This window comes from Raphanus sativus, chromosome 6 (assembly GCF_000801105.2).
Source record: "Raphanus sativus cultivar WK10039 chromosome 6, ASM80110v3, whole genome shotgun sequence".
Classification (NCBI taxonomy): Eukaryota; Viridiplantae; Streptophyta; class Magnoliopsida; order Brassicales; family Brassicaceae; genus Raphanus; species Raphanus sativus.
Genome location: NC_079516.1, coordinates 32,488,672 through 32,506,137, shown reverse-complemented (window position 1 = coordinate 32,506,137; position 17,466 = coordinate 32,488,672). Strand labels below are relative to the sequence as shown.

The window sequence follows — 17,466 nt, the reverse complement described above, 5'->3', positions numbered from 1 at the left end:
TGTAGGTCATGTTACTAAGGAATTTAAATATAAGAGAAAAACTTTGTAATCAAATGTTGTAGATCATGCTACTAAGGAATTTATATCAAAGAGAAGAACTTTACAATAGACAATGTTACTAATAACTCGACCTAGATAACATGATTATTGAAGAAGAAATCCTAAGCGGAAGTTATCTAGAAAAACAGATTTTATTCCTTGAATACGTTTCATACCAACAGATGCAAAATATCTTTTCAAACTGATATGATGTCAGTTTCCTATACAAGTTTGCTATGCAATGACTATCAACAAGAGTTAAAGTCAAAGCTTAAAGGTTTGGTCTATACATCCCAAGTCCAGTATTAAAATTATACATCACACTGTCGAGAGTCACTACAACTACAAAGCTTCAGATTTTTAAAACATAATGACAATAGTGTATTACAAAATATTATATATCAAAAAGTTTTAATAATATATGATATATAAAGAAGAGGTTAAAGTCACATCATGGATGCTAAAATAAACACATTTAATGTTTTTTCTAGCAATATATTTGATATTTAGCTAACTACCAATAATACAATTTGATTGGTGTTGTGTAATTTTGAACAATAATAATATAGAGAGTTGACTGTTCTACAACGATATAGAGAGTTCACAGTTCTATTTGTTTCAATTAAATAAGACTAGCATTTTTTTGAAAATAATTATAAATGAAGTTTTTTGTCATCAACATAAACAAAAACTCTCATCTTGACTCGGAAAACCAAGCCGGTAACTCTGAGTCCATGTGAACGACAAAAGATGGTTGTATCCTGACACTTCGTGCTAGTCTATCCGCCTGCATATTCTGTGTTCGTGGTACATGAATAATCTCTTAGTTGACGAGAAGGTCTTGATATCTTCCAAATAACTTGCAAAAGTTGGTCATTCTTCTGGTTCCGAAACCATCTTTACCAATTGGGAACAATCCGTTGCAAACGTAACTCTGAACTGACGTAATTTTTTAATACATTCCATTGCCATATCAGCGCCTCCACCTCTGAATGCAGAGGAGAGAGACTCGCTCTGACATTCCTTACTCTCATTAAGCTATCAAAATCCTTCCAAAGTACTATACCAACCTTGTCCCGAGGCTAGATCTTTATCCTTCCATGAGTCATTTGTGAAACACCATCTCCCTGTTCGTGGGCCAGGGTTGATACCGTCGACCTGTCTAACATGTACCTGTGTATTTACAATTTGTGCATCAATCCATAGTGCAGATTCTGTCTCTGCTATGATTGCTAAAATAGAAATATCAATCAAAATTTATGTAAAAAATTATTATTACTAAACAAAACCAATATACTGTATACTGAAAAATCGAAGAACTAATGTGAAAAGAGATTTTTATTCTTTTTACGTGTTCGTGAAACTAAAAGATTAAATAAAATCCGTGCAACGCACGTGTCCAAATTTATAGTTTAGAAAAACATTATAGTTTTTAAGAAAAAATTATATTGATTGCAACAATTAAAACAATTGGAAAAGTAACTCCAAAAACATATAAATTTTTTAAACACAGTTTAAAACCCATATCTAAAATTTTAAAACACAAATCAAAGCCCATATGTAGGAAAGTGGTAGTATGTGGTTTAGTAATGGTTTTACTATTTTACCGTATAATAACTAAGAAAACGTGTGTTGGTTAAGTAAAGAAGTAAAACGCGTCGGTTAAGTAAATATGCAAAACGTTGAGTTTAATGCTAGTGGCATCAGTTGGTAATTTTTGTAGAAAAGTCAGGAGTAAATACAAAATGTGTCTAGATCAGACGAGAAATCCATTAGACAAAAATGACTTAGAAAAGTATCTTCCAAACCTGAAGTATCTTAGTGGGTAATTGAAGTGTCTTTAAGGGTAAAATTTTCAATTATTTAATCAAGTACTGTTAAAATAGTAACCAGATTGGTTTACCCTAAACCAATTCTTAACAATGATGAATCGCCCTAAGAACTGATACATAAATGGTCTCTACAAATCATCCAACACTAAGCAAAACTACATACAACACATAACCATTATGCTAAAAGAAGACAACTAAATCATAATTTATCTTTTTATTACAAACACCAAGAACAAATCTCATTTATGTTGATTCTTGTCAGAGTTATCAGCAGCCACGGTGGCAGCTAACTCCATTAACCGCTCATAGTCGATCTCAGTTGACTTGAACTTCAGTTTCATACCAGCTTCAATCCATGACCTGATACAAAGCACAGACTGTGTGCTATCATGTGGCATGCAATACTTTTGCTTATCAATCTCCTCACCTTTAACGCAAAATATCTCTTCCGGTGCAGCTGAAGTCGCCTGAACAGCAAGGAAGTCCCGAGCCATGTTGGAAAGCCTCGGGTATCTTCCGCTGTTCCCCTTCCACCAATCCAGTACATCGGTCTGCATAGGGACGATAGACTCTGACAAGTACTGAGTCAGTTCATCAACAGCATTGCTGTTACTCATGCTTCCCCTTCTCTTCCTTCTAGCAATCTCCTCTGCAAACGAGATGTTTCCTCCTCCTTCGTCTATCTCCTGATGTGGACGGTACCCGGTGGCCAGGGAAGATGTGAAATGAGGCGAAGCATAGTTTCGAATGAAATGAACTCTTGCTTCATCTATATAGCTCTCGAAGTTCAGCGTCTCTGGAATGTATTCTGTTTTGATGCGCGGGTCAAGGACAGCTGTAATGTATGTGAATACGTTGCACACTTGGGTGTTGTAGCTTCTAGCCTTCTGAGACATGTTCTCAGCGCAAGTTCTTAGCCAGTCCGGGTTGTGGCAAGACTTTTGGCAAGTCGTGATCATCTCAGAGATATTATCCATAAAGAGGAGAGCTAGACCGACCGTGAGATCCTTGTTTGTACACATATCGTCAGTCGTTTTGTGAAACGAATCCAAATCCAAGTAACTGTGGACAATACTCACCGCGTTCTTCTCTGCAGAAGTCAACATCAATCTGTTCTCTAGACAATCCTCGTTTTTCCTTATCACCGAGTCCAAGGACTTGCCAGCCTTGCACAAGATGTTGACCATTTGGTAATTGCCACTCCAACGAGAAGAAGCATCAACAGGAAGTTTCCAGTTGCCTTCTTGATAAGCTGTTGTCAGCTGAACGAAATCATCTGATAGCTCCGACGACGCGTTTAACTCCTGCGTAAACTCTCTGATCTTTGAGATAATAGGCTTTATAGTCGCTAACCCTTCATCTATGATATCATTCAGAGTCTGAGCAGCGCAAGGAATGTAGCAGAAAGGCAATACCTTCTGACCATCTAAGTACTCCTTCAGACTATGACAAGCGTGACTAGCGTTCTCACTGTTGTCATGTGTACAACACAGAACCCTATCTTCAATGGCATACATCTTAAAGACTTTTAAAAGGGAGTTATAGATCTCAGACCCCCCGGAGGGATAAGGAATCCTGCAAATGTCGAGTAGCAAACTACGAGAGGACCAGTTCTCATCAATCCAATGTCCCGTCACGCTCATATAAAAGATGTTCTCGTACGAACTCCAGAAACTTAAGGTGAGCGAAACTCTGGACTGGATATTCTCAAGGGATGTCTTTACAACTCCCTGCATGCTTCTGAAAACCTCCTTGAGCACAGCTTTATACTTTTCAGAAGGCCATAACTGGACGGATGGGTTAAGAAACTTGAAGGAGTTTGCGAGCCACGTTTCGTCGACGGTAGAGGGAGGTAGGGATGAGAGAGAGAGCCACTTGAGAAGTAACCAGTTAAAATGATCATAGTCGAGATGATGATGGGGTGGTTTGGAGTGGGATGGTGAGGGTTTCACAGAAACTGGTGGTACTGAGGTGGTAGCAACATCAGCAGCCGCTGCCTTATCATATCCTGGATGTCGGTTATTGAGATGCCTTCCAAGATTACCTTTTAACAGAGAGAGAGGGAAACATAAATAAAAAAGGTTAAGATTTTAAAAAGAGTGATGGAAAGAGAGAATACCAGTGGCAGTAGCAATGGAATAGCTTTGACCACAGAGTTTGCATTTGCGAGTCTTGCTGTCAGGTGCAGTGTCGAAGTATTTAAGAAAGACGGAAGTCATAGTCTTCTTGCGTTTAGGGGGAGCAGAGTTGGGAGAAGAAGAGCCTAAGGCGATGTCAATGGGATCAGAGTGGGGGAGGAGTGACATATCCATCATGGCTTTTGGTTCCATTTCTACATCAAAACGAAAAGAATTGATTAACAATTGATGATGGAGAGAGAGAGAGAGATGCAATACCTTTGTAGGTTTTGAAAGCGTTGTTTACATTCCACTCCATGTTCAAGATTCTAGGGCATTGGAAAGGGAGTAGTCAAAGCAGAGATCTATTTGTTGAAATGGGAATAAAGAGAGCCGTTTCGAGAGAAAAGAGTAAATTTATTTTTTGGAGGGAAAACAGTAACAGCAGAGGAGGAGGAGGAGGCGGGAGATCGGCGCTGGATCTCTGCGCCACAGATCTGAGCCGATTTCAAGGAGCGGAGGGTTTGAGCACTTCTGGTCGGAAGCCTGCTTGTCTGAGAGATAGATCCCTTCCGGTGGCGGATCTCGTCGGCGAACTTGACGGAGAGAAGAGGGTGGCTGGCTCCCTCGTCGTCAGGCTCAGCTAAAATGACTCCCTTGATTGGCTCGCTCTTCTTTTCTTTCGGCTTTCTTCTTCTGCTTTCCCTTTTTTTTTTCTTTTTTTTTCTTTTTTTAAAAAAATTTAATTAATTAATACAACTCATTTTTTTGGTATTAAGAGGATATTATTTCCAAAAAAACAAAAAAAGAGTTGTATTAATTAATTAAAGGGAAATTGGGATGTATAGCAAGGAAAAAAACATAATTAGAGAAGTAACCATTTTACCTACCAAACATATATACGGCGTTATCTATACATATTAATACTGTATTATCCTCTTCTATCAACCGGCTAACCTGTTAATAAAAATAAAAAAAATTACTTATTAATCTTCTAAAAATAAATCGTGGTTTTTATCGATGGTTTACTCCATATCTTCTAGTCCACCGTTTCGTTCCACATTGTCGCCAGCGTCAGATCATCGGTCTTATCTGAGTTTGTTCCTTCTGAAATCTTCCACTGTTGCCATCATCTCTAATTCTGAAATCAATTACGAAAAGACGTCGTTACAAATCGAAGTGGTGAACAAGAGCAACTCGAACCTATTTCCCTTCACATTGGCGCTTTGTCTCACACCGCTTCTTCGTCAGATGCAGTACTTATCTTTTGTCTCTGTTAATTACTTAAAGTTGATCGGAGAAGATAAACAGTTTCTGTTATTGTGTTTTATTCTATTATATGCATATAGAATAGTATGTAAAATAATATGTATTTTTATATTTTATTATGCGATATATTGTGTTACTATACTATTCTAGTGTTTCCACTCCATTTGATTGTTACTAAAAAGTGCTATATTTTGTTTAGAAATATTGTTTGTAATATTCTTAAGTTCTCACAATCGTTTGAACATGTAAAATTATACTATGATCGTTACATAATATTATGTACTTTTTAGATTTTAACATTTGGGTTTAGGATTTATATTTGAGTTTAGGTTTAGTAATATTTAGAAGGTTTAGTAACTATATGTGAAACATATTTTGCTATTTCAATTTATGGTTTATATTTGGATTAGGGTTTACATTTAGATTAGGTTTAGTGATTAGAATTTAGGGTTTATTATTTATAAGGTAAGGGTGTATGTTATGGATTAGTGCTATGTTATTTATTATATTCCATTCTATTTGGATTTAGAGTTTATCTTGGAGTTAATAGTTTATATTTAGATTTAGGGTTTACTGATTAGAATTTAGGGCTTAATGTCCTATTGTGTTCAGAAGTATATTTTGATAATTTGGGTTGAGGTCAACATTAACTTATTTCATGTAATCATACACATTTCACCAATATATACTATGTTATTTATTTTGTTCCATACTATTTTGGGGTTATGGTTTATATTTGGGTTTATGGTTTTTATATATATGGTTTTAGGGTTTACTGGTTAGGGTTTAGGGTTTACTATTTAGGAGTTGTGGTGGAACTGAGATAAGGTTTAATATCTAGGGATTTGGGTTGGATTATGTATAGTATTTAGTGGTTGTTGGTGGGATTATAATCCTATACTATTTAGTTGATACGGAATGGAAAATTTGTTGTATATATATGTGATCAATAAAACTATACGTGGTGTTTTTTTTTCTCTTAAAAAACCATGACGTCGCTTAATATATAAACTGTAACTGGTAACCTATTAAATGAGAAGGCATAACCGGATAAAATAGGTACAAAAAGCCTGACATTAAATTATGTCAAAATCATAGCTAGATTTTTAATTTCACTTCAATAAAAAGCTATTTGGCCAATTAGCCCTTAATTAAATTTTTTTAAAAAAGAGGATATTATTTGACGACAAAAAAAAATTAAGATGACAAAAAAAAAAGAAAAGAGGATATTATTTTATTTTTTGTTTTAAAATTAAATAATTTTATTATAGAGTTGATATTCATTCTAACTTTATTATAAAAATAAATACATACGTTACTCTATATTGGAAGAATCATTTCTTATTATAAGATGAAAATAAACTTTTTAAAAAGAATTACTCTAGAATTTATTTAGAACTAGAAAATGGAGTGAATATGGAAGGTAAAAAACATATTCCTTACAGAAACTCAATATTCATGTAACAGGGTGATGATTGCTAAATATAAGCAGTGACAGATCTAGATATAATCTTTATCTGGGGCACAATTATTAAATATGGTGTAATACTTATAAATATAAACTATTAAATTTTACCAAAAAAAAAATATAAACTATCAACAGGGGCATTGAAAAAAAAATCAGTACAAAATACACCAATTTATAAAATTCACGGTGGGCAACTGCCCCACCCAACCTTTAGGCAACTGCCCCACCCACCCTTGATGTAGCTCCGCCCCTGAATTTAAGTCCAAGCAACCTCTTCTTTCGGATGTGAAGTAAATGGAGAGGTTCGTTCATGTGGAGGAAGAACAAGGAACGCCTGATCCCGGCCAAAAATTTGTCACACGCAAGTGAGATAAATGAGTCAGTCTTAGAGATGATTTCCTTTTCGAGCCTCTTTCAAGCACAAATCGTTTCAAAGATTGGCTTCATCCTTTTGTTAAGGAGGAAAACAATGCTTGCAAAAATTCCACCTAATCTAAATGGGCCATGTAAGGCCCATCATGTAATTCGTCAACGCATATTAGGTCCATTAGGTTTTATCGTCCGTCCTCTCATATTTAAGAGCAGCTAACTCCATTGCAACCTAGGGGTTGTTTGGTTTACTTCCGTCGTCACTGAGAGGTTGTTGTAACAGAGAGAGAGAAAGAGAATCAAAACAAAGATGCCGGCGGCGAAGCAAAGGACCCCGAAAGTGAGCCGAAACCCTGATCTGATAAGGGGTGTTGGCAAATACTCTCGTTCCCAAATGTACCACAAGAGAGGCTTGTGGGCAATCAAGGCCAAAAACGGCGGCGTTTTCCCCCGCCACGACGCTAAGTCCAAGGTCGAATCTCCCGTTGAGAAGCCACCCAAGTTTTACCCCGCTGAAGACGTTAAGAAGCCTCTCGCCAACAGACGCAAGCCTAAGCCTACCAAGCTCAAGTAAATCCCATCTTCTTCGATTTGTTTTTTTTTTAATTTTAAAAATTTCAAGCTAAAATGAATCTACTTTGTTGGTTCCGACAGATTACGAGATTAGAATAGGATTGTCGGGAACATTAGATTCATTGTATTAGTGTTGTGTTGAAATGTAGGTTTCTTTAAGATTGCAAAGTTTGATCCTTTATGCTCTTTGTTCTTATCTGTTTTGTGTGTCTTGCAGGACAAGCATTACTCCAGGAACTGTGTTGATCATTCTTGCCGGTAGATTCAAGGGCAAGAGAGTTGTCTTCCTCAAGCAGCTCTCTTCTGGTTTGCTTTTGGTGACTGGTGAGTTCTTGTTATCTCTGCTCTCTGTTAATTTTTTTTTTGCTCAGTTTTATAAGCTCTTCTTGTCATTTTCCTCTTTCAGGACCGTTCAAGATCAATGGTGTTCCACTGAGACGTGTTAACCAGTCCTATGTGATTGGAACCTCCACAAAGGTTGACATTTCTGGAGTCAACGTTGAGAAGTTCGATGACAAGTACTTCGGAAAGGTTGCTGAGAAGAAGAGCAAGAAAGGAGAAGGCGAGTTCTTTGAAGCTGACAAAGAGGTATTATATATTTACATCATCACCTTAGCAAACACAATCATCTTATGGGTCTAACTTTCTCTAAGCTGGGTAATCATCTACAGGTGAAGAAAGAGATCCCACAGGAAAAGAAAGAAGACCAGAAGACCGTGGATGCAGCACTTATCAAAGCCATTGAAGCAGTGCCAGAGCTCAAGACTTACCTCGGCGCCAGGTTCTCATTGTCTCAAGGAATGAAACCCCATGAGCTTGTTTTCTAGAAGATTTCATATCCCTTTTGTTTCAACAATATCTGTGTTTTCCCTGTGAGAGATTTTGGTCATCTTTTATAAAAAACGTTATTTCTCTTTTATATATCAATCATCAATTCTAAGAAAATAAAAAGAAAAAAAAATCATTTCATTCATGAATTAATTTTTAAACCAAAATAATCAACAGCAGATTTAGCCATAATGGAAGCAAATTCACCAAAGCTAATAACACCATCACCGTTTGTGTCAGCTTCTTTGATCATCTCCCTTAATTCGCTATACGTCAACGGTTGCCCCATCTTGGCCATGGCTCCAGCCAATTCCGCCGCGCTGATGAATCCGTTACCATCTCTATCAAACGATTTGAAAATGTCGAGTAGATGTTCGGAGTTGTTGCCGATCTCTTCGTTCAGGTCGGGGAGATTGCCTACGAGCTCATCAAACTCGACAAAACCGTTGCCGTTTGCGTCCATGCTTGCCAACAAAACATGGATTTGGTCCCCGGATGGTTTCAGACCGAGGGAACGGAGCAGGGCCGCGAGTTCTAAGATGGTTAAGCTTCCATCTGCGTCCATGTCGAACCTATCGAATATGTCTTTTAATTGTCGTAGCTGATCCTCCATTGTATTTTTTTATTGAAACACAAATCTCAAATCATAGATGAGAGAATAAGCATTTGATTAACGAGAAGAGATTTATTTTTAATGGTGAAATTTAGAGTTGAAATTCGGATTTTTTCTTGTTTGTATGTTATAATCCTCTCATGTGTTTTTTGTGGGGTTTGTTAATTGTTACGGTTAAAAATAGGAAAAAGCTTCTAGTCGTAAAAGTTTGGATTCTTTTAAAATAATAGTATAGATATATGTAATAAAAGTGAAATATATATGATAGAAATTCATGATGATTAGTTGGAAACAAACATACCTTGTCCTAAGAAACTAAAAGATAATTAAATAAACGAACCAACAAACAAACAAAAAAAAACTAAAGAAAAAAGCCACCAATGAAAGATTAATTTAACAAATAAAAGTGAAATGTGATAGATTCATGATGAATGGTCGGAAACAAACATGACTTTGTCCTAAGAAACCAAAAGATAAATTAACTGAAACAAACCAACAAACAAATATAACACTTAAAAGCTACAAATGAAAATCAAACTTTAGCAAAAAAAAAAAAGCTACAAATGAAAATGTAGTCAGTGATCAGGCAAAACCACTTTTCCCAACCATACGATTGTTACGACGAGCACAACAACCGCATGAATAGACGGTGATGAGGAGGATGATGAGACAGACGTTGAAAATCAAAAGGTTCCTCCACTTCTCTCTAATATTCGCCAAGACTCCAGCTTTGCATGCGTTGCAGTTGAAACATAACTCCGTTTGCACGTTACTCCATGCACCGCAGTCACCGTTATGGGTCGCGACAACCGTTTCGTTTTTCGCTGGTGGTGTCCAGAACGTTGCGTTTTTGAACTCGAAGTTGCAATCTGACGGTGGCTTACAACAACCAGACTACGCACACACAATACAAAGATTATAATATGTAATAAACTGATACGTAACATATGTATGTTAATGTTATACCTGGAGTGGAGACAAGTTCTTCTGATAAAACTCATCAGCGATCTGACTAACAGGACCATCATTCAAATCATCACAAACGCTAGCTTCAGCCAAACAAGATCTTATACCAACCCATCTCTTCCCATCGACGAAACTGTTAAGCCATGTCGAGAAATCCATTGTCTGGTACTCTCTATAGCCTCGACCAGAGACCACACGACCGGCTCCTTTGTTAGTCACGAAGACTAGAAATATCGAAAAACCAATTAACGCAACAATGCCCGCAAGGAGTACGATCAAGTACGAGACCATGGCGAGATTCTCTTTGAAGCAAGATCCTATCACTCCTAGCAACGACACCGCGAAGAGGACGACACCGGTCGTGAGAAGTGGTGTACGAATCGCTGTTTCACAATTGGTCACGTCTTGGTGAGCGAACATGTAAATCGAATAACCAATGGCTGATGCGCCCATTAGCATTATCAACGTGTTGGCTAGACCCACAACGAAGTTGCTTACTCGAAACATTTCGTGATCTCTTTTTGTTTCTCACTCTGATGGATGGAATCGGATATTATATAGAGAAAGAGAGGTTTGTTATTCGAATTTGATGATTGTTTTGTGTAACGTTTTAGTGAATGTGGCGTCGTGGTTATTGGGAGCAAGAGGGAACGGTTGCTTTAAGGTAGTGGGGGATATTAGTGGAGATTCTTAGTGTTTAATTATGCCACCGGAGTTTGAGGGTTAAGAAGATCCTTTAGTTTAGAGAGAGTAGTTAAATTAGATTTTGACTTTATCAATTGCCACATGGTACACTAAAATTTAGAGGTCACTCGACTCTTCAACCTTTAAATACACGAAATTTATAAGGATTTATTGAATCAAATATTTGTTTGATTACTTCGACCGTTTTGTTTAGGGCAAATACAAAATAAAAATAAAAGCTAGTCTAAGATTTGCAAGGTCGGTAAAGAATCAACACTATACTAAAAGGAGGATATAAGCTCCATTGAACCTATCCACATCAGCATATTAAATCAACCAATTAGAGAGCAGTATGTGAAGCGCTGATTTGAGCAATGGAGTGCATGAAGACCCTGCAGTTCTCAGATGTGGTTTTTGCTACGGATTGTTCTCAATTGGTGACAATGGCGTCCTCACCCGAAGAATGACCAGCATTTACTACGCACATGAAGGAATTTCGTCGAAGTAAGACTTTTTTCCCTAATTTCAAGATCAGACATATTCCAAGGGCTCAAAATACAATGGCAGACAAGCTTGCTCATGGGGCAAGGAGTTCACCTTCGGCTATGTTATATGTCGATTCGATACCTCCGGTTTGGCTTTCCGAATCGGTGGAATCACGTTAGAGTAACTCATTGTTGTCAAAAAAAAAAAAGAGCAGTATGATGCCACATCACTCAAACTTTGTCGAAACCCTCCATGTCTCATCGTCTTAACATTCTGTGTGTTTCTAACTTCTCCGATTCTCATCTGTAACGTCTACCTCCCACTCATAAAATCCTTTATTTACTGCCATAATCGAGATCAAGAAACCGTTGAATCCCTCCGCTGAAAATTCATCTGTTCAATCCCCTCAATAATAAGCTTCTCAAAAAATCCAGTGCTAACAATGGTTATCTTCGCTGTTAGTGATGTTTTGCAGGCGGCGAGAAGAAGATAGAACGGACGAGAGATGAGATTCGTTGTTGAAGCTCAATTACAATACTTTATAGAAGCATGGTCTGGCAATCTTCTATGACGGTTGACTTTATCTCCGGAGATAACTCGATGGGTTCGATCACATGCTCTGTTCTGTGTAAAGTTAAATACATCTGAGGAGAGAGAAGTGAAAAGTTAGGTTAAAGCTTCGCGTAGCGCGGGCGGCAAAGTATCTGTCACGAGGTATGAGCTTTTCTGGGAATCTTTCTTACTATCGAATTAGGGTTCTTATTAGAGTCTGTCTTCCGCATTGTTTCTTTGTTTTGTTATCTTGATTTCGAATCATATCAATGAAACCTACTAGTCATTGATTCCAATAGAAATTTGAGTCGAAAGAAGTTTTCTTTTTTATCTGGTTTCAGCTTCTTTTTTTTTTTAGTAGGAAATATCTGGTTTCAGCTTTGTATATGTCAAAAGGTGATACCTTTGATTCTTAATTTCGATTTGCATTGTGGTTTCTTTTGTTTGGTTCTTTACTCTACGCGTTGTTTTTTTTACAGGTTTCCTCGCCTCTGTCGACTCCTACATGAACTTGCAGGTACTTTCCTTTGCGTTTTTATGTTCTGTTCGAGAATGCTAAAGTTTTGAACAAAAATTGATGTTGTAATGTCAAAACCTAGGAGTTATAGGCCTATCATTCTTTTCAGTTTAGTCATTTGAGTTTGGCTACACTGTTTTTTTTTTACAGCTTGGAAACACTGAAGAACACATCGATGGACAGTTGACAGGGAACCTGCGAGAGATTTTAATCAGGTAATCTATAACCTCATTTGTACCACTTCATTCTCAAAGTTACCACTTACTTCATTATTTTCTCCTGTAAAAGTAAATCAGTTTTTAAAATAATAAAAAAAAGAAGTAAATCTGTTCTATTACTTCGTACCTAACGTCAAGTGTTTTTGTGTTTATTAGTAGAAAAAAACAGCAAGTAAAATGCTTTTGTACTGACAATGTTTGTAATATACGTTTGTAGTTTTTTAAGTTTTGCATGTTTACATTAATCTTCATTGGTGGTGGTGTATAACAGGTACATGCCATCTGTGTATTTTGCCTTGATTCTCTTTTGAAAAAGCTTGGCATCTGAATAGTTTCTTATTGTTCTTTTAACTGTGTTGTGGCCAACAGATCCAAGGGTCATGTACTCTGAACCTGCCAAGTTCGTGGCTAAACTGAGAGAAATGAAGACTGACAACAACTTGCTTTTTGTTCAAGTGTGAGCTTGGCGCTGGACATTTCTCCAAATCTAGGAGGTATGAACGTAGTCTCAACATTACAGGACTCGAGTTGTGTTCAAACTAAGGTCGGTTGGTTTTTGCTATGTGATTGACCAATGTTTGATGCTATATAACGTGCAGATTCGAGAAGCGTCAGGAAGATGTGTTTACGTTTGCGTTCATGATGAAAGTTTTGGACATGATTCCTGCTTGTGTGTGAGTGTGCTCACAAGAAAACCTCTTTGAGAGTTTAGATTTATTTTATGTGGTCTTTTCTTTAAAGCTCAGATTCCTTATAGACACATTTTTATGTTTGCTCACTGTTAGCCGACTCCCCACATTCAGACACCGAGTCAATGCTGGTTCAATGTTCATATTCAGCGGATTTGATGTGGTTGGTTGCAATCAGAACTTCAGGCTGTCTGACTCTCTTCTGGTTATTCGGTTTAGTGCCTCAACCAACTTTGATGCGTTAACGGAACCGGCTTCTCCAATTCTGGTAGAGCGTTTCAGGTTCCGTGATCTGGATTCTCTACTTGACCTAGCCAACACCAGCACACAACTTCCAGGTATATCCTCTTATTAGCTTTTTGGTCTCAGGCTTATCATAGTAACCAATAAATATCTAAGCTGTACACAACCTCCTAGACTTTATTTGTGAGCTAACTGCTGCTCTGAAGTTATTCTCTACTTCATATGAAGCCATTCAGTACTTTCAGAAATAATGTAACTTTAACATTTGAATAGAGACGTTGATCCTTTATTTTCTGTTTTCCCATATGCAGAGATGGTCGTGACTTTGAGTTTGTTTGAGTCACAAGCTGTGTCGTTTCACAACAAACTGGAATCTGGTCTTTTAGACATACGACGTTGAGAAACGTTGATGCATATCGTGAGACTGTAAAATTGCTGAATGTTACTCTTGCACCAAACCGAGTAGAAGCTCTTTGGAGGAGGATGATGATGATGAGGTGGGTGATTGGGGGTTTGTGGTGAGGAAGCATCGAAGAGTGGAGGATGTCGACCTGACTGGAGGTGAAGGATCTTCGTTTAGGGAGCCGGCGAGAGCTATTTTGAAGTTGAGAGATAGGTGTAGGAGAGGATCGAAGGTGCGAAGCAGAGGATGATGATTGAGTTGGAGAAGCAGAGGATGGAAGCTGCGAAGGAGCTTGAGTTGCAACGGATGAACATGTTGATGGATATGCAGATGGAGGTTGAAAGATCCAAGTTTGGCAAACGCAGTGTTGCTGCTTCAGGTAAAAATATAAACTTTCTTTTGTCTCTGCAAAGCAAATTGTGAAAATATGGTAAAGTTTTGATTTTTATGTCTTTTATAGATTGAAACTTTAGCTTGTGATGTTTCAGATTGTTTATTTTGAACCATATCTTTGAGCATCTACTCATTTGAGTTACTGAAAACTTGAATTGTGCTTTGTTGTATAGGTAAGAAGTTGTTGTATAACTTCTGGAGAATCATCTGAACCATTGTTGTTGTTGTATAGGTAAGAATGTGGCATTGTGGCTTCAACCAATTTTCCAGTTGAACTTTTCTACGTTCTAATTTTTTTGTGTACGTCGTTTCAGTTTTATAGATTACTAACTATGCATAAACTGAGCATTGAAGCTTCAGCTTACTTCCTAAGAAAAAAAATGCATTATTTATGCCAAAATCTATGTGCAGAACCATAAACATATTATTCTATGACAATATTATTAAAAAATATATATATAGTAGTAAACAAAACTCGAGGTCTGTACAAGTTTGAACCCATAGTGAATAAAATTTATTTAGATGAAAATCTAAATGTATAAGATAAATAATTATCTGGACCATAATTAAGGTTTAAATCAAAAAAGTCATTTGCATTCTCTCTTACCATCTCATACGTACCTTTTAATATTTCAAGGCAACAAATTATAAATTTCAATCATTTAAAAATTTAATTGATGTCTTAATTATTTATGTGTTACCATGGTCTGAAAATGTTTTTTAACGATCATAGAGATCTAAAAACTGAATACTAATCTGTGTTACCAATTTCATTCTAAATGGATTTGATTGATTCCGAATATTAAAAGTATTTAACGTTGTTAATTGCATGCATATGCAGTTTTCATGAACATTCCAAACCTTTGATCAGTTGTCATGGAGGGACAAATGCACTATGTGTGCGATGGTGGATTAAAAACAACAACAATTGCATGCATATGCAGTTTTCATGAACATTCCAAACCTTTGATCATTTTTTCATATGTTTTTGTCTTAGTGAAAGGTGAGGGTGTCCTTAACCACGCATTATTTTTTTTGGTTTCATATTGCTTACCCTCCGTTGATTCCAATTCCAAAATATTTAAAATAGTAAGTTTAAATCATCTGTTCAAATTTGTTGAGTAACACAATGAATAAATAAAAAAGAATTCTAATTGACATATAAATTATATTTTAATATTCTGTTTTAATATAATATATATATATATATAATTTAAATTTAAATTATATTTTCTCATGCTCTTATTGATAAAAAGAGCAGAGAAACTCTCATTTGATAAAAAAAAATATATAACATATATATGCTCCTTTTTTGGCTAAAGAGGAAGAATAAGAGATTGATATTCAATTTTCCGCTCCATAAGATCCAAAAACATCCTTCATAATCCATGGTTTAAGAAGATTTCTCTATTGTGTTTGATTTGATTGATTTAATTTATAATGCTCAAGTTTTAAATTTAGAAAATTGTTAAAAGTATTATAACACTATAAAATTTTACAACCCTGAATCAGATCAGCAATAATACTAAATATGCCCACATATCGTTTTTAGTTCTATAACTAAAATTTAATATCGACAACACTGATTGTTTAGCATAATCACACTCACAACTAAATGAAAATAAAAGAAAATTTACACACAAATTATATCACTGTTAAAAACTAATACATCACATCTTGCTGTAGCGCGGACCGGCCATATGTAAGCAAAACTCTCTGCATCCAATTTCCTCCTTTATAACTTTCGAGATCTCCTAAAAAAATCATTTGAATAGTGCAAGTGTTCAAGGCATAAAGTTGTAAGAAAAAAAGCCGGTGAATATATGTTTTCTAGAATTTTGATTTAAGAAGATAGGCTAAAAACGTTCATATGAACCTCGCTCAACAAGTTCTTATATTTAATTGTATTTCTATTAGCCAGTCCGTATATGTTTTCAAATAGTACTTAAGCTATTCGTCTACACAAGAAATATACACACATTGCATTTCTTAATAAATAATATTTTCCCACATACATTATAGAATTTCTAATGGTAACTAAATATGTGACTCAAAAGTGTTGCGACTGTTCTAATAATACCTTCCTCATTTTAAACAAATCGCAACATCATCAAACGACTAATACAAAATCACCACACCATTATAAAACTACTACATATAGAATTATCTTATATCATAACTACTATTTTTTGGGTTAAAACTCTAAGTGTTAACTTAAAATTAGTTTTTAAACAAAAAGATAAACACTGTGATTCAATAGTTAACGCGTCATTTTGAAAGAATCATTTTAAATAAATTGTCTTTTGAACATTGTATAAATTGTGTGTTGTTCATAATTGTTTGCACCATTAAATCATTATAATTTTTTTTAAAATTTCAAACCGTTACAAAATCAAGCTCTTTTACTTTGGTGAGCAAATTATATCAAAGTTCTGGTTCATTTTCAAACATCGCATCAAAATAATTTATTTCGTCTCACCTAATAATTAGATGGAAAACCTCAAAAAAAAATTATATAATTTGGTTATACGCTCCATTATCCAAGTCGTTCAATTAAGAGAATACATAGAAACCGTTCTATTGTTATACGTTCTATAGATTTTACTTTAATTTTTTTTCCTCATTGTCTTACTTGAACCTTAAAAAGAAATCAAATAATTGAACCTTTGCGATTTTAAATTATTGGAAATTTTCTTCTAATTTAATTCAAAGATAATATATTATAACACACATATTGTATCCATCATTCTATTTTGTTTTCTCATTTCCACCCAACAAATTCAAATTTATTAAAGATACAAAAAACTATTCCATGGAAAATTAGTATTTCTTTAACGCTTCCAACAAAAATTAGTTAAACTGAACAAATAAAATATATTTTTTAAACAATATTTCATCATAAAACAATTAAACAACAAATATTTTCTGCGCTATCACATCTAGTATAAATAGAGAAAGGAATGCTTAAACGATAGAGTCACTCAAATAAAATCTTTCTCATAAAAGAGGGTTCAATTGCTTTAAGGTAGTGGGGGATATTAGTGGTTGACATTTATAAGTGGTGAACAGGTAATGTCTACGCCATCCAGATTTAGAGATGAAAATACTTAAACTGTTATATACTGATATTATGCTCGACATATCTTGCTTGTATTTATCTTATTGTTAACTCTTATACTTATCTTATTGAGAAGATAAGTACGTGTA

The 17,466-nt window shown here is 35.6% G+C and overlaps 4 protein-coding genes across 11 annotated transcripts; 2 read left to right on the top strand and 2 right to left on the bottom strand.

The window, feature by feature from the left end:
- Window positions 1-1,969: 1,969 nt before the first annotated feature.
- Window positions 1,970-4,695, bottom strand: LOC108805664 (zinc finger BED domain-containing protein DAYSLEEPER). The gene is made up of 3 exons (XM_018577598.2): window positions 4,268-4,695; window positions 3,991-4,203; window positions 1,970-3,915 (listed from the first exon to the last, which is right to left on the bottom strand). The coding sequence occupies exons 1-3, from the start codon at window positions 4,305-4,307 to the stop codon at window positions 2,111-2,113; spliced, it is 2,058 nt and encodes a 685-aa protein (XP_018433100.1). The 5' UTR covers window positions 4,308-4,695; the 3' UTR covers window positions 1,970-2,110.
- Window positions 4,696-7,325: 2,630 nt separating this feature from the next.
- Window positions 7,326-8,586, top strand: LOC108805989 (60S ribosomal protein L6-1). The gene is made up of 4 exons (XM_018577999.2): window positions 7,326-7,664; window positions 7,885-7,991; window positions 8,074-8,255; window positions 8,339-8,586. Exons 1-4 carry the CDS (start codon window positions 7,405-7,407, stop codon window positions 8,492-8,494), a joined length of 705 nt encoding a protein of 234 aa, XP_018433501.1. The 5' UTR covers window positions 7,326-7,404; the 3' UTR covers window positions 8,495-8,586.
- Window positions 8,496-10,707, bottom strand: LOC108805990 (tetraspanin-11-like). Its single transcript, XM_018578000.2, has 3 exons — window positions 10,075-10,707; window positions 9,697-10,002; window positions 8,496-9,114 (listed from the first exon to the last, which is right to left on the bottom strand). Exons 1-3 carry the CDS (start codon window positions 10,579-10,581, stop codon window positions 8,638-8,640), a joined length of 1,290 nt encoding a protein of 429 aa, XP_018433502.1. The 5' UTR covers window positions 10,582-10,707; the 3' UTR covers window positions 8,496-8,637.
- A 797-nt stretch (window positions 10,708-11,504) lies between these two features.
- Window positions 11,505-15,197, top strand: LOC108806566 (uncharacterized). Of its 8 annotated transcripts, none has more exons than XR_008936139.1 (9): window positions 11,505-11,958; window positions 12,276-12,313; window positions 12,464-12,528; window positions 12,749-12,802; window positions 12,901-13,025; window positions 13,131-13,205; window positions 13,317-13,558; window positions 13,775-14,245; window positions 14,433-14,659. XR_008936139.1 is itself a non-coding variant. In XM_056990110.1 (7 exons), exons 2-6 carry the CDS (start codon window positions 12,183-12,185, stop codon window positions 13,861-13,863), a joined length of 444 nt encoding a protein of 147 aa, XP_056846090.1. In that variant the 5' UTR covers window positions 11,506-11,958; window positions 12,158-12,182; the 3' UTR covers window positions 13,864-14,245; window positions 14,433-14,659. The 8 variants fall into 8 exon arrangements, 4 of the variants coding, with proteins under 4 accessions (XP_056846090.1, XP_018434213.1, XP_056846091.1 ...); XR_001942561.2 differs by lacking the exon at window positions 11,505-11,958 and adding an exon at window positions 12,095-12,192; XR_008936140.1 differs by lacking the exon at window positions 12,749-12,802 and having other exon boundaries at window positions 11,506-11,958.
- Window positions 15,198-17,466: the final 2,269 nt, after the last annotated feature.

Bases quoted from the DNA above. Each gene is read 5' to 3' on its own strand.
- LOC108805664 (XM_018577598.2), bottom strand. From the start codon at position 4,307: ATGGAGTGGAATGTAAACAACGCTTTCAAAACCTACAAAG. The intron at 4,204-4,267 runs GTATTGCATCTC...GTTTTGATGTAG, and splicing joins CGCTTTCAAAACCTACAAAG to AAATGGAACCAAAAGCCATG. The intron at 3,916-3,990 runs GTATTCTCTCTT...CTCTGTTAAAAG, and splicing joins TTCCATTGCTACTGCCACTG to GTAATCTTGGAAGGCATCTC.
- LOC108805990 (XM_018578000.2), bottom strand. From the start codon at position 10,581: ATGTTTCGAGTAAGCAACTTCGTTGTGGGTCTAGCCAACACGTTGATA. The intron at 10,003-10,074 runs GTATAACATTAA...GTGTGTGCGTAG, and splicing joins AGAACTTGTCTCCACTCCAG to TCTGGTTGTTGTAAGCCACC. The intron at 9,115-9,696 runs GCCTGATCACTG...TTTCAATAAAAA, and splicing joins TGGTTGGGAAAAGTGGTTTT to AATACAATGGAGGATCAGCT.
- LOC108806566 (XM_056990111.1), top strand. The intron at 12,314-12,463 runs GTACTTTCCTTT...TTTTTTTTACAG, and splicing joins ACTCCTACATGAACTTGCAG to CTTGGAAACACTGAAGAACA. The intron at 13,559-13,774 runs GTATATCCTCTT...TCCCATATGCAG, and splicing joins CACCAGCACACAACTTCCAG to AGATGGTCGTGACTTTGAGT.
- LOC108805989 (XM_018577999.2), top strand. From the start codon at position 7,405: ATGCCGGCGGCGAAGCAAAGGACCCCGAAAGTGAGCCGAAACCCTGAT. The intron at 7,665-7,884 runs GTAAATCCCATC...TGTGTCTTGCAG, and splicing joins CCTAAGCCTACCAAGCTCAA to GACAAGCATTACTCCAGGAA. The intron at 8,256-8,338 runs GTATTATATATT...AATCATCTACAG, and splicing joins TCTTTGAAGCTGACAAAGAG to GTGAAGAAAGAGATCCCACA.